The sequence below is a fragment of the Thermobia domestica genome, chromosome 8, assembly GCF_964235325.1.
Source record: "Thermobia domestica chromosome 8, izTheDome1.hap1.1, whole genome shotgun sequence".
NCBI classification, from domain to species: Eukaryota; Metazoa; Arthropoda; class Insecta; order Zygentoma; family Lepismatidae; genus Thermobia; species Thermobia domestica.
In genome coordinates this window covers 213190607-213207513 of record NC_137461.1, presented here as the reverse complement: position 1 = coordinate 213207513, position 16907 = coordinate 213190607, and the positions used below count along the sequence as shown (strand labels likewise).

Here is a 16907-nt window from a genome sequence, read left to right as displayed (position 1 = left end):
AGATATACAAATTCATTAAATAGTTGCATCCATTCTGTACAGATGGCAATTAAGTTCGACAGATGTTAACACTAGAGCCACATATTAGCGTAACAATCAATGTAAGTGCTTGATGGATCACAGAACAATGCTAATAGTCCCAACCTTATTTGCTACTTTGCAACATAGTGATTTTTTTATTTCCCATAGCTGCTAAAAGAGGCAATGGAGGGTAATTCATTATATAGTATTTTCATTTTATTTTGACCTGTAGAATAGCGCTCTGTTATCCGTGGGCGACATTTTTAGAACACTCGATATATATATATATATATATATATATATATATATATATATATATATATATATATATATATATGCTATTTTACATTTTGTGTAGTAAATGGCGATACAAATTGAAATTTGTAAATTTTGTATCCCATTTTCTATACTATAATGAGTAATTATAGATTCATAAAAAAAAGGTCCAATAAATACGAAAGTACTTCACAAGTCCATTCATTATGAATGGAATTGTAAGTTACTTTCGCATTTATTGGATATCTTTAATGAATATATTATTATAATTATTATTATTATTATTATTATTACTATTATTATTATTATTATTATTATTATTATTACTATTATTATTATTATTATTGTTATTATTATTATTATTATTATTATTATTATTATTATTATTATTATTATTATGTACATATTAATAGAAGTGTGTGTGAACAAAAATATTCAGAACCAAATTGAAGGTGACTGTGTTTGTGACTTAATCTCTTGAACCACCCGACCGATCTCGATCAAAATTTTGACGTAGATGCAGTTCTGACCTGCGAGAGTGTTTTTAGCTATTCACTTTGACGGTAGAACGTAAAGAAAGTGAAGGATGGGGAGTTATAAAAAATAATTAAACTTAAAAACTCTTCAACCAAACGACCAATTTCGATCAAATTTTCAACATAGATGACGTTTGTGTCTGGAGTGAATTTTACCCTTTCACTTTGACGATTAAACGTAGGGATGGGAAGGAGAGGAAGATAAAAAAAACAATAAATAAAAAAATAAAAGTGACCATGTTAGTGAGTTAATAACTGTTGAACCACCCGATCGTTCTTAATCAAATTGTGAACATAGATGAAGTTTCGAACCTGGGAAGTTTTTTTATTATTTCATTTTGATTGTAGAACTTAGGAGAGGGGAGAGGAGGAGGGTAAATATATGAAAATGAAAAAAAGTATTAATTCTTAAGCACACGACCTATTTCGATCAAACTTTCAACATAGATAAGGTTTTGAAGTGAGATGTTTTCATTATTTTACTTTGAAGGCACAATGTAAGGGATGGCAAGGGTGACATATATGTAAAAATAAAATGAAATAAAATAAAATAAAATACAAGTGACCATAGGCGCCGACTTTGGGGGGGCAGGACACTTTTGTCCCCCCCCCCAATATTTAAAGGTGGGGTCCTCGCCCCCCCAATATAATCCAGTTTAGGAAAAATTAACAAAGAGGAGTAAGAATTTCTGACGTAAACTTCGTCGTACCTCTAATTCAATATTAGGAACAGCCTTCTTATTCGATAGAAAACGCCACTTTTAAAAATGTTGTGTTTAATAGAGCAGTGAAGCTTCAACCAACATTATCGCAGCACTGATATGACAAGGGAAGATCAATGTGGTGCGCAAACTTGCAGTGAAGTTCCGAAATTTTGAACTTGAATTTGTTTCAGGCAAATTTGATTTCGGTTGTGAATTTCGCAGCGGAGCGGATGGAGCGGGCCGAGATTCTGTGGGGAGAGGCTTTTATCAAGCAGTTGATAGAAAACGTCTGAATATGATGATATATTTAGTCATTGTTTGCCCCCCCCCCCATCGGCGCAAATCTGTCTTCAACATTGGGGGGACCGGTATATATATAACCGATGTTCAAAATATTTATGAAGTTCAAAAACAATGCTGTGGAGGATCAGGGGAGCAGAGTTGTCTTCATTGGCGTATAGGGTGCTATCGCGCTCAAGCTCGCCCCGTAATAAATTTGTTAGTTTTCGCATTCCACTTAGAACAATAATCAATAATCCTTCTTAGCATTTCTAAGAATTTCATTGACTTCCCATTTTCTTATGCTCTTTGTTCAGAAATAATACTGCATTTGTCAAATTTCATTCTAAGTAAGAATTGCGTTCTTTTTCTTTCTTTTGTCCTTTCTACTTTTCTGTTTCTTTTTCTTGATGTTACTTTCTTTCGTTTCGCCTATCATACTTTTGAGCGTTGTCAGTTGTAATTCAAGTCGGCCGTCGTCAGTAACACCAAAACTAAGAGGAGTTGATAAGCGAAACTGATGTTCCACACCAACTTGCGCGGATATCAACATAACGGGGCTTTTGTTATTATAGCAAAGGAAAAATGATATAGTTTTGTTATTTTAAAAACAAGGAAATGTTTGAATTAAAGAAAATCAAAACGGAGGAATAATTAACCCGGAAAATTAGATAGGCCAAGAGTATACTTTCTTTTTCTTCTATGGATAGAATAAAAAGTGAGATTCACTCCTAAATTTTTGTACTATATAGGATTATACTATATAGGATTTATCAGTCTGCAATTCTTGCCATTAAAATTTCAATTTATGCATAAATTAAAATACATTTAATTCTCAAACTCAGGTGGGCAATTGCCCACTTCCTTCCCTGTGTTGGACATTGATCTCGAAGCAAAATCCTAAAGGCACCCCTGGTTATCTTCAACATTGCGAGGTGGGCAGATTTGAGACTTACTCTAGGGAAGGGAGATGAAACCCATATTACGGTAAGGGGCTGCAGTGGCTCAGTTGTAGAGCGTTCACCTCTGGTGCATGGTCCCGGGTTCAAACCCTGCTCCCGCGAAGTGAACTTTGTAGTGGACAAACACCATGTGCGTGGGCTTATTCGGGGTTCTCCCGTTTCCTCCCACTTTCTTCCTTCCACCATTTCGTTCATTTCTCATTATCACAGTCTCCTTTAGCCCAGCCAGTATAACCGTGGGACATAAAACTCAAAGATTTTCATATTACGGTAGATGAATCTGATTTCTGAGGTGAACATGTTGTAGAGTATATTATATATTAGGCGATGTAGATAAAGTAGTAGTAGTACCTATCCGTATTACAAATCACTGCCGTAAACACATTCTGAAATCTGAATACATGCATATTTATAATTGGTATTTTTCCATTTAGGCATCAACAATGATCCACGTTAAAATTTTGGACACTTGTTTTATAATAATATAAATAATGATTTCCCCAAAACTATGAAGAAAGAAAATTATGTATGACACAACAATACTCTTATTTGAGCAAAATGATGATAATCTCAATAGCATTTCAGGAATCGTCACAGAAATCTGACGCATGTCATATACTCTTGCGTAACTCTAGGCATGTTTTTAAAAGTATTTGCTGCGATCAAATTTTTTGAACTCGTTTTGAGACATTTTTTAAAAATATTTTTTCATCAGGACTTCTGGCTAGCAACACAAAAGTTACCTGGTTGGGGGTCTGTGAACACCCCGCGCGAGTACTTAAGGGTTACAGATATAACCTTAAGTTTACGGAGAAAAATATTCCAGCAATTAAATTCTTTTCTTTGCTTACGAAGCATGAGTAGATGCCTAGACTGATACTACAAATAGATGAAATGCGCGTTTGCTGAAAAGATGGGTTCTACTGACATAGGGTAGTCTATATACTCTTCGTGTGCTAGGGCCTAGGAATGAGGAGGAGATAAGATTTCACATCAGGTTACGTCCCGCACAGTCGCACACCTTCATTTTCATTAAAAATGGAAAAGCCAAGAGAAATCAATTTCATCTCACTTTCTTTTGAGGCAGTCGGACACAAATCATCACACTTATCTGCAAAAAGCACTTTTCAAATCGGATTATTGGGGAAGCCTCAAGTTCCAATGTTGGGGGGACATGTCTCCCAATTACTCCGGAATTTGTGCCCGTACCTACAGCTGGGACAATTTTCCAGAATGAGGAGAGGGGCATATTCTCCTCTGGCATCTATTGCAATTTGTGCCCAAGTAGCGGATGTGGAACTAATGCATATTGATGAGACTACTAAACGCACTAGGGATGCGCACGAGACGAGACGAGACAGAATTTTCCTGACAAAATTCGAGTCGAGACAAAGCCCTTCTAATAGAAAAATGTACATTTTTCGAGTCAAGACATCAGTTTTACAGCACATTTTCGAGTCGAGACAGCCCCAAAGTTTGTCTCGTGCGCATCCCTACACTACAGCACGAAGTTCAGTTTGAACTACTACAGAATACGATTCTTTCTAAAAAAAAAAATAAAAAATAAAAATAAATGTACCGGTAAAAGCCAAGAGAAATCAATTACATCTCACATTCCTTTATGGCAGACGGACACAAATCATAACACTTATCCCAAAAAGCACTTTTCACGTCAGACTATTGGGGGAACTGTCCCCCCAGGTTCAAGATTGAGGGGACATGTTCCTCTCATCATCCCGGGATTTGCGCCAGCCCCCCCCCAATATTTTCTTCAAGTCGGCGCCTATGCAAGTGACTGTCTGTTTGACTTCTTCTTGCTTAAATCACCGAACCGTTCTTAAGCAAATTATCAACATAGATGAGGTTAGGACCAGGGGTGGTTTTATTCATATCCCTTTGACGGTAGATCTTAGGGATAGGAGAGGAGGAGGAGGAAAATATATAAAAATAAATAAAACTTAATAACTCTTGAACCACCTGACTGATCTTGATCAAATTTTCAACATAGATGACTTTCGAGCCTAAAAAAAAAGAAAAAAAATTAAAAATATTTTCACTTAGACGGTAGAACCCATGGGAGGGGTACAGGGGTGGGAGATTAATAAATAAAAATAAATAGAACTTAACTCTTGAATCACCCAACCGATCTCGATCAAATTTTCAACATACATGAAATTCGGGAATGGGATAATTTTTATCATGCCCTGCCGCGCAACAAGGGGAGAGGGATATATAAAAATCACCGAAAATGACCAATATCAAAGAGCGTTTTAGTAATAGTAAAAACGAAACATATTATTTTTTTTCTTAATTTAACCCAGCGAAATCGGGGTGCGTTTTAGATTCGAGGACGTCTTAAATTTGAGTAGGTAATTATCGAGAAATTCTTAATTAAAGATATTATTAACGTGCTATTAAAACTACTTTGCTAGTCATAAATATTTTAAATTTTATATCACATGCAATCATTCGGACAACAATATTATCCTGCGCTTGCACAGGACGTGCGCGTTTGCTAATTATTATTATTATTATCTATAGTTACGTAGCATTGAAAGCAAAAAAATTTTGGTAAATCAGAAGCAGTTGGTTGGTTCATTACAAGCTTCATAAACATGGAAAGTAAAGTATCAAGAACATACGTAACAATGAATTAGAAAAAAATAATTTGAATCCTTGACACTTTCAACAGTCCTTGCAAATTACAGTAAAATTCATGCATTAATATTTGTTGGCAAATAAATTCCTTGATAAAAATACAGCAGGAGAAAATTATTGACTACGAAACATGTACCAAACTGTCACTTTATAAATCAGCTGAACTAGTACTCGGTCTGGAGCCATATGGAGCTGTTTCTAGCTTACGTGATTTCTCTTTAAAAATATCTCTGCCGAACTTGATGGTGAAAATGGTGCCAGTGGAGGACCTTCAATAAAAATTCTCATCAACCAGTCAATGTATTTCATTTTTGAATTGATTTCGATAGTCCGTTTTCACGCTATTCATTGTTGAGAATTTACTTTCAAATGAGGAATTGGAAACAAGAAACAACCCCAAAATATTTATCAGATGAACGAATTTCGGAAAATGTTCCCCATTATTCTTCATAACAATTATCCCAAGTTGACTTCCCGGCAAATGTCTCATATTAGCGCACCAGAAAATGTTGAAGTCCACCCACTTATCAGGAATTATGTCAATTAACACTCTATTGTTAATAATAACCTTTCATAATGCTTGCAGAAGAAAATGATTTCATCCACCCCATTTCTTTCTTAGCCATGCTTTATCGAATAGGATTTTCATACAATTTATTAACAGATTATTTTCGTCCAAGTCCGGAAACCTATTGTAAACAATGTCGTGCAGATTTGTCCAAATATCTTTGTAGCTTCTAGAAGCTTCAACGGAAGAAGGATTTGTCAGCGCTATCCTTTCAAATTTCAAATTGTCTGAGTCTGAGGTCCCTTCAATTGTTTCAAAGAGTAACATCGTAAGAAGCTAAGAGAAAATACCGGATTTCGCCATTTAGAGAGGTGTATAAACGTTTGAGAAGGTTCATAGTGTATACAATGTCAATTTCATCCCCTTGCAACGCATGCGATAGTTTAGAGAAGTGATTCAGTATTTCTTTTTTAAAAGAAAGTAGCATTCACACAATAAACTTTGCCGACTTAAGTTTTCGAACCAACCACAATAATTTAGAACCGATTTGATGAGAAAATTTTGAATAGCAAGTGTCTCGAGCTGATTCACAGTAACCCCATAGGTTTTAGGCTGAAAATCCAGGGCCTGCTTTTTGTGAGGAAACCATCGCAGTCCCTCCACCTAGTCAGTGGCACTGAACAATTTTCACCTACTATTAATACAGCCAACTCCCGACACTGATCTAAACGAATGTGGCTTTTACGTTAAAAGTCATGCACGTCCTATAAAGAACTAAGTATTTCTGAATTTCTGAAAGGTAGGTCCATTTGATACAGTCAATTTAATACACAATTCAAAGCGATGACTGAGGCAGTGGACTGTAAGCAACCAAGCGCAATGTTTCTTCAATTCTTTTGTTACACCCTTTCTAGAGCCCAGATTAACGGAAGTCCAGATTAACGGGAACACCTTCATTGTTTTTCGTCATTTTTCACAAGGATGGAAAGAGCAACCGAGATAAACAATTCGGTAAGATCTACACTGACAAAAGATTATTGTCTCTATGAGATGAGGGGACCCTTTCTGAGTGAGGCATCTGCATTTTGAAACTAAGTGCGCTTCCTCGACTACAAAGAACAAGAACTGCGTCACTACTGAACTAGAGGTGAAATTGACTTCGAATTGGAAATAATAGATCTATGCATTTAATTCCGGGGAAAGGCTATAGCGAAACTTTAGAGTTTACTACTGGTCTTTGTATTCCATGCTTATTGTTGGACAAACTGTATATTGTTATATTCTTTGTCAAGTTTAGCGAAATCAGAGTTTTACGATAGAAGCAGATTCAACAATTAGGCTCCGAAAAACAATGAAAAGGCTGTTATTCCTTCATATATATATATATATATATATATATATATATATATATATATATATATATATATATATATATATATATACACAAAGAGAGAGAGAGTGTGTGTGTGTGTGTTTGTCCTTTTGGTCGGGATATTTTTTGAGCTAGGTTCGTGGAGTCTCGCGAGGAGATGTTCCAAATATTGTATGTTGGTTTTTACAAGGGGTAGATAAATACTTTAAAGAGAAGTATTTCGTAAAAGTATAAAACCCAAAGTTCTTTATTGTACATTTGTTACAACGTTAGGAACGTAAATGTAAAAAATACAAATAATAACAGTATTACAACAATTATGAACAATAAAACTCTTTCATATAGGTTCTGTGTTTTTTACTGTTCTATTGGAACAGTTTAGTCCTTACTTATTTAGAAACGTGAATATTAAAAATATATTTGCAACGTTTAACGAGAGGGATTGTAGAACTATTAATGAATTTCCGACCCTTCCCTTTACAATGTGCAACATGGTAACTCATAGTTAGTTCAATTGAAATTGGTTGGATTGTCACTCTCGTTAAACGTTGACACAATTGTTATAATCTATCAAAGAAACAAACAGAAAATACTCTTAAAATCAGAACTAATAGATAAATTATTATGTTCCATTGGTCTCTTCCCATCACCATTACTATATTATATTGATTAAATATGTGGGCAACAACTACCATCTTTACATGCTTGAGCTAATTGATCGTAGAAATACATATAATCTTGCTCCAGACTTCTCTTCGTATTTTGTAAATCACTGAACTTACGTGTGGTTATAGGCAAAAGTTCAGTATACAGGAGTGTGCGTACCATTATAGCATTTGATGTGGCAATGGCATCCACGTATCGCCGAAATTTAATTTAATACTTATTCCGAAATCTATGGTTACATTATATCGTAAAGTTCAAACATTTGTAACTTCAGGATAAACTTTCATTCCTCCGGTTCTTATTGTAGAGTTATGAACAGGACCGTATTTATAAAATCATGGTACGTGACAGATGTAACAATGTACGGCTTTGGATTAGTCCTAGCAGCCTTCATGACGCGGACTACATGAAGGTATATATATATATATTTTTATTAGCGATTTTCCTTTATATCACACTATGTGCGGTATCCCCTTTCATCTGTGTATGCCCAACTTCTAGATATTTCTATGTAATTGCAACCATTGTTTGAATTGCCAGGTGACGTATAGTAATTGGCCATGTTAACATTTCGGTTCTGACTTGTATATCCGTCACTGCATATGATTATCTCTGTTGGATTGTGACTTTCAATTTCTACTTTGAGAAATGATTCCGTAAGTGACGAGATGTTTATACTTCCTACACCCCCGCTTCCCTCATGCCACACAAAGCAACGCTCATCGAGTATGACCATGCTATAAATTACGTATTTGTGTAGCTTCAACCTCGTCTTCTAGTACGATGCAGATGACTTCAGGTTAGGGCACAGTAAAGTTTTTTGAACGTGAACATTATACACTAGAACACGTGAATTATTCATGACAGTTTTTCTCCTCACGAGCTGCTCTTTTTCTTTCTTTCCTTTTCTTTTTATCTTTTTTTTTTGTTGAAGATACTATTCATGTTCGTTCCATGAAAATACTCCTACTTTGAAATGCTGACATTAGTTGCATTGACAAACTGATATTCTTGTGCACAGTACTCATGAATGTTTTCCACCCTCCATGAAATAGAGCATTTCTCTTAGTAGAGAAGGCTTTGTACTCTTCATAAAGAGCACAAGAAGAGCGACAACTTGGTTCTAGGTATGCTTTTCTGGAAGTTGCTCTGCAGTAATGGGACTCCATCTTTGAAAGTGGATCTTAGAACTTCATCGCACTTTGAACATGAGAACTTGAACGTGTTCTTGGTTAGCGTTTATTGTAGATTGTTACGACGATTTTTTCAGTACCTAGTCTCTAACAACTCTTTCACCATTTTCTAAGGAGGATAGAAATATTGTTTGGAATGCACACTGTCCATGACCTCTTATGTGCAGATAATACTGAAGTGAAAATCCCTTGGAGGAAGATTCTGGATATTAATTCTTCCTTCTATGTTGTGTAGCTGTATGTTGAACCCAAGATGTAATTAGAGTCCTCTAAGCATCCCATGACATCTTCCGAAATCTATCAAATACATTTTCGTCCTTCTTCTGTTATTCTACTACAAAAGTAAAATGAAAAATCCTGATTTCTTTTACATTTGCATCGCTCTTTCAACTTTCTGTTTCCTGTTGTTACACCTACCTAATGCTGAAATGGAAGTAGCTGACAATATCTCAACTTGCATCGAAGTAATTCATTGTCGATACAAAAAAGAAAAATCTACATACAACGTTTTGCAGGATTGAAAATCCGCTACAAAAATAAACAACATATTTCAATTCCTTAGACTCTGCTATTATTAGCCGGATACTTACGGTATTTTGCCAACTGATGAAACAAGTTCTGCCAGATACAATCTTGGTGTGAACTAAAAATGCTCTAATTACTTTAATATGCGAGGTATTGCGAGATACAGAACGAATATATATATATATATATATATATATATATATATATATATATATATACATTGTGCTGGTGAAGTAGATCGATAAACCGAAACAGGTCATTCCTCACATCAAAGTAAGGAAATATTTCATATGAATCTGTGATCACAAGGGCATAGTTTCAGAGCTTGAGCTGTCGAAAACCGTGAGAAAATGACATTTGGAGGTAAATATATCTAAAACTATTAGCCGTTGAGCTGGCGCGGCATGTTATTGTTTTAGACTTGTACTCTGCTATATCAAAAAATACAAGATTTTGAATTGTTCAGTGGCGGCGACACAATTGAAAAAAAGGTTCAGAATTTTGAGATCTGTGAAAATATGTGATGGCATTGATGTGTCATAATAATATGTTATGGTAATCGATATAATATACGATTAAATTTACATATGCTGAATGCAGTTCGTACACAACTTAGTGTGATTACTGTAATTACCACTAGTGTGATTACAGTATACGACCAGAAACGACAGTTAACAGTTTCAAGTATTAATTATATTTAGGCTATATTAGATTGGAGTAATTGTTAGATTCAGATTGCCATATGTTATATATCTGGTAAAATGTGTGCAAATATTTTCATAATAATAATAAAAAAATAATTACCAAATTGGCACAAACGATGTGACTTCTGCTGAGTTTTGAACTCTGCTTTCTATTGACAAAGTTTCTAATACAAACTGTTATGTGTATTACACATACTATAAAAATTGCATAGTGCTTTAAGTTTTGAATACCAAATATTCTCAGAGTTCCAGCTAAGAAACTGCCTCTTTAAGCTAATATTTATAGAATGAACCAATATGTTAATATTGCAGCTTTTAATGGATATTATCTTCTTTTTAAAGGTTTCCTTTCGCTTCAGACGGACGAGATTCCAGGCAATGCTGGAATGCTGGATCAAGTGAAAGCAATTCAATGGGTTAATCAAAATATCCAATATTTCGGTGGTGATCCTAATCGCATTACTATATGGGGACAAAGTGCTGGATCATTGAGTGTCCATTTCCATTTAGTCAGCCCATTGTCAGCAAGTAAGTTTGCAATGTTTCAAATAACGTTAAGGAACTTTCGCATATACCTAACATTCAGAAGCTTGTGATTTTTATTTACTAATAGCATCTTATTGAAAAAATTAACATGTCTTGACTACTTGTTATTCGTAATTGAAGCACTGTATGCGTTTATTTATTCTGGTCTAGTTCTTAATTATATTCTATATCTTAATACCACTATTGATTCATTTCTTTCATTATTTTAGTCACCTTCTTCTACAAAAGTCTACTCTACCATTGCGTATAGACTATTGTTGCCTTAACCCATAGCTTCCAATTTTTAAATTTTTTTTGTAGTTTCTCACTTTACTTGGTCTATTTAGAGTCCGAGTAACACAAAAATGTGACAATTCATTTTTCTGAACGTTTACCTGTGCACAGGTGACCGCCCCAAAAATGGGGCAATGGGAAATGGAGGATAGGTTACATAAAAAGGACCAGTAAAGGATAGCAGCAGTTTGGTATATACTTTAGAAGCAAAGAAACAGATTGAATTTGAAAGTTTTGTTTCATTTAGCACATTATGTCTTATATTTTCTAAACTGGAGTAAAGAAGTATTAAAAATATAGAATTGAGAAAAAAGCATACTTATAAATGAGTTGTTTTTGTACCTTTTAGTACTTTGATCAATTTCATTTTCTCATTATGTTAGGTTCTTTCTTATTCAAAATCAATATATATCTTGTACAAATGTTATAGCTGTATATTGTTAACTGACATAAAACTCAGGCACCTCAATAATGGGGCAGTAGGAACTGTAGTCACAGTGGCAGTATTATTTGCATATGTTGTTGGAGTAGATTGGTTACATAACTACCAGCGCACTTTCCCCCTCCACCCCCTAACTAACAAAAACTATGAAGCCGCCACTGTGCACTTTGACACAGAGGGATACCCCAAAGTGAGATTGAATATGCTTTTATGACATTTAAAATCATAAAAACTTACAATCCTACACAAAATATATTTATCGCATCTTAATCTCCAGTTTATAAGCTTTCATTTGACACTTGAATCATGAAAATCCGTTAATAATTAGCTTTAAAAACTCAATGAGAAAGAATACATATAGCTTCGGAACAGGTGATCTGTCACTGATTCATTTTGAACGATTCCAGTACTAACATTGGAACATCACAACACGAGATCATAAGAAGTAGGTTAAATAAATATGTTTAAAAAATCAGAGTTTATTTTAGCAAAACTGCCGTCGCAGAAATCCTAGGATCCATCTGAGAGGTCAGCGCTGATGTTGTTGTTGTTGTTTTCCCCCCAAGATAGATCCTAGGATTTTTTGTTCAATTTCTATGTGCCTTTCTTCTTTCTTTCTTTCCTTCCTTCCTTTGAGGTCTGTAAGTGAACTTGTGGCTTTCCACCCAGCCTCAGTATAGCTACCTATCTGAGTACGAGTCACAACATTCACCCACACAGCTCACAATCTTATTGCATCCATCCCATCCCATCCCTGGCGCCAGGTTCCCCTTCCTTCCCTCTTCCTTCCCCCCTTTTGCTGCCCCAAGTAACAGAGACGCCCAGCCATATCCACACATGAGTCAGAGGTGAGAACACTGTAACCATCTGTGATGAAAGACAGCAGTATAGCTCAGTTCACTTTACAGTTCCTTGAGAAATTACAAATTTATACCCCGGCCGTAGATATAAATTTGCAATTCCATGGCGAGGATTCGAACTTACATTATCAGCTACGAACCACAAGCTTTTTGGAACTGCGCGCTAACCAACTGAGCTACGGATTAACGCTGTATATATGAGTGAAAATTGGTCCTTATATATGAACAAATACTTCTACAAGCAACGCCATCTATTAGCAAAGTGATAAACTACATGATATACAGCACTATCTACTGAGTAGCTGAGTAACTTCTTAGAATGTCCACCTAGCTAGGAAATATAGCTAAAACATCAATGTTCAAAAAAAGAAAAAAATGTCAGTGTTGCCAACTAACTTGCTCAATATTATAGTGTTTACCCAAAATATTTTTAATAGGGTAGTCTTACGTCCCCATAGTTATAATGTGCTAACTCATCAAATAAAAAAGTTGGCAAATTTCTGAACAAAAATTATGAGTTGGTATACACTGCAAAAATAAAAATTCAGACATTTGAAAAATAAAAAATACTAGCATAATCTTCACAAAATTCTAAGACTTTTTTAAAGAATAACATTTTCCTGAAAACTCAAAAATAAACCCGTAAAAAATTCCCGAAATTTTGATTTTTTTAAAAATTCTCTGTAACTTCATCGAATATTAACCGATTTTCAAAATTCAAACGACATTCGACAGAGAAATAAATTTGCCATCTTGCGAATGTATTGTGGGTTGCATACCTTTAAGGATACTATTCCGAATTTGTTATATTTCCGTTGCTTATTAACCGATTTTCAAAATTCAAACGGCAATCAATAGACAAATAAATTTCCTATCTATCTTATAAATTGGATAACTCTAAGGATATAATTACAAAAAACTCAAATAAATCTCTTATTTATGTATGGATATTTAAAATTCGAATGACATTCAAAAGTACTGCTTCTCCTTATGCATTGTGTATGTTTAACGATCTCAGTTTTATGGCTTTATCACCATAAAACACTTAGAACATACTTAAAATTACAAGTTCGGATACTCATAATGGAATCTTCTGTTAACTTCGTTCTCTATAGGAAACAATGACTTCTTAAACTCTGTCCACTGATCGTAATTCAAGCTGAATAGACAACCGTTAATATCAAAAACTACTTGAACTTCGGTTTGCACATTTTTCACAATTACATTGAAGTTATTAGTAAGAATGAACTTCTTTTGGGGATCCATTTCTAAACACTCAATTTTTTACTTCTGACAACATATTTTTGTTCATTTTCGTTCATTTTTGGATTTACATACAGAACTCAACAGTTGGATAGTTACCTTTTAGACCAGTGTATTTGATTTTTATTCCATCTTTAGCGATCTCATCAATCATTTTATCTGTTAAGTGTTTTGTAAATCTAGGTAAAAGAAAAACCTTGAACTTCTTACACTCAGCTAATATGCTCTTCCCAAACTTAGTTTTAATCTTTTCCATTTTCACAATCTTATATTCTGTATTTAATTCTAATTCTCTTAATCCAATAACCTCTTTTTGTTCAAGACTTCCAAGCTTGTTTAAAAAATCAACGTGTTTTGCCATCGTATTTATTATATAGAAAATCAACCTTCAATTTTTATCTTCACCAAAAAAATATTTAATCATTTTTATCAATTTCGTTTGATGGAAAAACTTCCATAAAACAATCGTTAATGAAAACAGTTTGAGGGTATCTTTTCGATACCCTTATGCCCGTTGATATTTTGCTAACTAACTAAAACTCTTCTACTACTTTTTCATTCTTGGGATCATATGTAAAGTTCTTTCGCCCAATTAAAATCGCATAACATATAGTATCACCAGCCACAGCTTCTGCAAAGTCTACAACAATCTTTATGTTTGTTCTCTCATTTACCGATACATTCTTCCTCTTACTACAATTAATCACATACATTGGCCTGTTATCTATAAACTCTTTAGGGTCATAGTACATTTCGGTGTTACCACATGTTATTCTCTTAAACGCAGTATAATCTTCGTACATCTTAAAGTAATCCTTGTTAGCAATATCTAAGTTTCTTGATTCTTTCGGAAATACCTCATTCTTCCCATTCTTAAGATAGATATTATTTACCTTACAATGATCAAACTTACTTGCATCTGCTGTTTGTTTACCACTTCTATCAGTTTGAAACATTACAACTACGAAATCAGGCATATCAAATTGTCTAGAATTAAATTGAGTAGTAACATCAAACTCCAAGAAAGAACCTACAACAGTCTTTTGAACACATTGATAAGTATGGAATGAAAACATGATTTTTGGTTCTTTAAGAATGCTCAACTTTAACTTGTTTTCATAATTAGATTCGTATTCAACAATAGGCATTCTTATCTCCATACTTTTTATTGTTATTTTTCCATCATGAGGAGCTGCTCCTGATCCAGCCCATTTGTACAAGACATCGTTATTGTTGTTAGCTTTTGTAAAAGTTATTCTCAATCCACCTTTCCACCTAACCTCTTTATAATCACTTAAGAAGCCTGGAATTAATCTTAATGGATACAAAACGCTAAAGTCCTTTCTTAGACCAAGTTTATCATCTGTTTCAAATCCTGCTTGTTTTAAATATTCAACTTCTGGCTTGGAAATCTTTAATGTTCCGACAGCTGTAGATGTAATTCCAGGTAGCTCAACCTTATCTATAACAACTCCATGCTTTCTAACCTCAATTTGAGAAAAGAAGAATGGGAAGAAGTTATCTACAAGTTTTATAGTATCATTTGCACCAAATGTTCCTCCAGCTGATGCACCAACAACTTCAAAAGTCATATGACAATCTGCTTTGTGTGGATGTATAAAGCCGTCCCATACGTTGAAATCAAACTCAATATCTTTGTTAGCTTCATTCAAATTATTAAATGTTCTTGTGTTAGCTTTAAAACTTTGTAACTCATAACTTTCAATACTATCCATTTATTATAAAGAAAATCTTGAAACAGCGCTTTATGGTAAACACCATCAAGCTATATAAATATTAGCATTGTCGTAAAGTCGACTGAGGAAAAATTTTCTGAAGCTTATAATCCCCATCCCAACTTAACCTTAGCATTCATAGCAGTACCAACTCCAAAAGCAGCTAATCGTTCACCAATTGGCGCATCACTACTAAATGCTCTTTTCCATGCTTTAGTTTCCAGTTCCTTATCTGCAATATGTCTCGATTCTGTATCTTTATTGTCTCTGTAGTATATATCGTGTTCTTTACAAGCCTCATCTAATGGGTTAATACCTTCATCACCTCTCTCTAACCTTTCTTGAAGCTTCGTAAAAGGCCCGCAAAATCTGAAGCCTGGTATATGTAACTCTGGTATCCCCTTCATGTTTAAAATCTTATTCATTAGTCCTTTTCCAAGCTTCTCATCATTCCAGAATCGTGGTGGTAATGTATTTAAGATCTTAATCAAATAACCTATACCTTTTGGATCATTAGGAATAAACTGTGAAAGCTTATTATTAATCATACTCACTATACCTACTTTCTCATTGTAAAAGTTATCATTTCCAGCCTTTTCTTCTCCATCTATAACTATTAACCTATCTATAAGCTTTCTCACATCATCCATCCATATATATTCTTTAGGTATCTCTGTATATTGTTTAATTCCTTCACCAGTCCTTTTAGGTGTCGTGTTCTTTTTAGGAGTTGGAGGTAAAGTTGGTTTAATATAATTATCCCAAATAGGCTTGATAATATTAATGTACTTTGAACCCCTACTAGATGCTACCTTTTTATCTCGATTATATTTTTGGAAGGCAGCATCTGATTCTATAATTATTTCCTTGTACTGTTCAAAATCATCATCATCATAATCTTCAATGGTTTTATTAGTATTCATCGTTAACAATTCCCATAGACATTCTGTTCCTTTATAAGATTTACCATTAATTATCAAATCATCACCATTCACTTTAACTTCCAAATTTCCTATCTTGTTTATTATTTTTCCATCTTCTTCTGCAGCTCTTATTCCAAACACAGTGTCATTTCTTTTACTATAATATTTCGTTGCAATCTTACCAAATGACTGTGCTGTTGTTAAAGGTTCTACTCCTTCCACTTTGTCTTTAATCTGTTTTCTCATTTGTTTTATTTCTCCCGTTATAGGCGTATCACTACTACTTGGAGAACTATCATAAGCTGTCTTTTTAGGTGTTTCTAATAGACTAGGATCTATTGAAGCCGTCTTATGTGCAACTGGAACAAGTTCAGTTATTAGATTTTTATTTTGCTCTGCTACTTCTTTGATCTCACTTCCCAAGTTTTGAATAGCATCGATTACAGGTTGCTCTTGTGTC

General features: G+C 34.3%; 1 protein-coding gene across 1 annotated transcript in view; it reads left to right on the top strand.

Moving 5' to 3' along the window:
• The window catches only part of LOC145692450 (cholinesterase 1-like), a 103739-nt gene that overhangs the window by 5897 nt on the left and 80935 nt on the right, over window positions 1-16907 (top strand). Inside the window, exon 3 of the mRNA XM_081767758.1 lies at window positions 10747-10932. Within this exon, the coding sequence (XP_081623884.1) occupies window positions 10747-10932 (186 nt within the window). The remainder of the gene's footprint in view (window positions 1-10746; window positions 10933-16907) is intronic.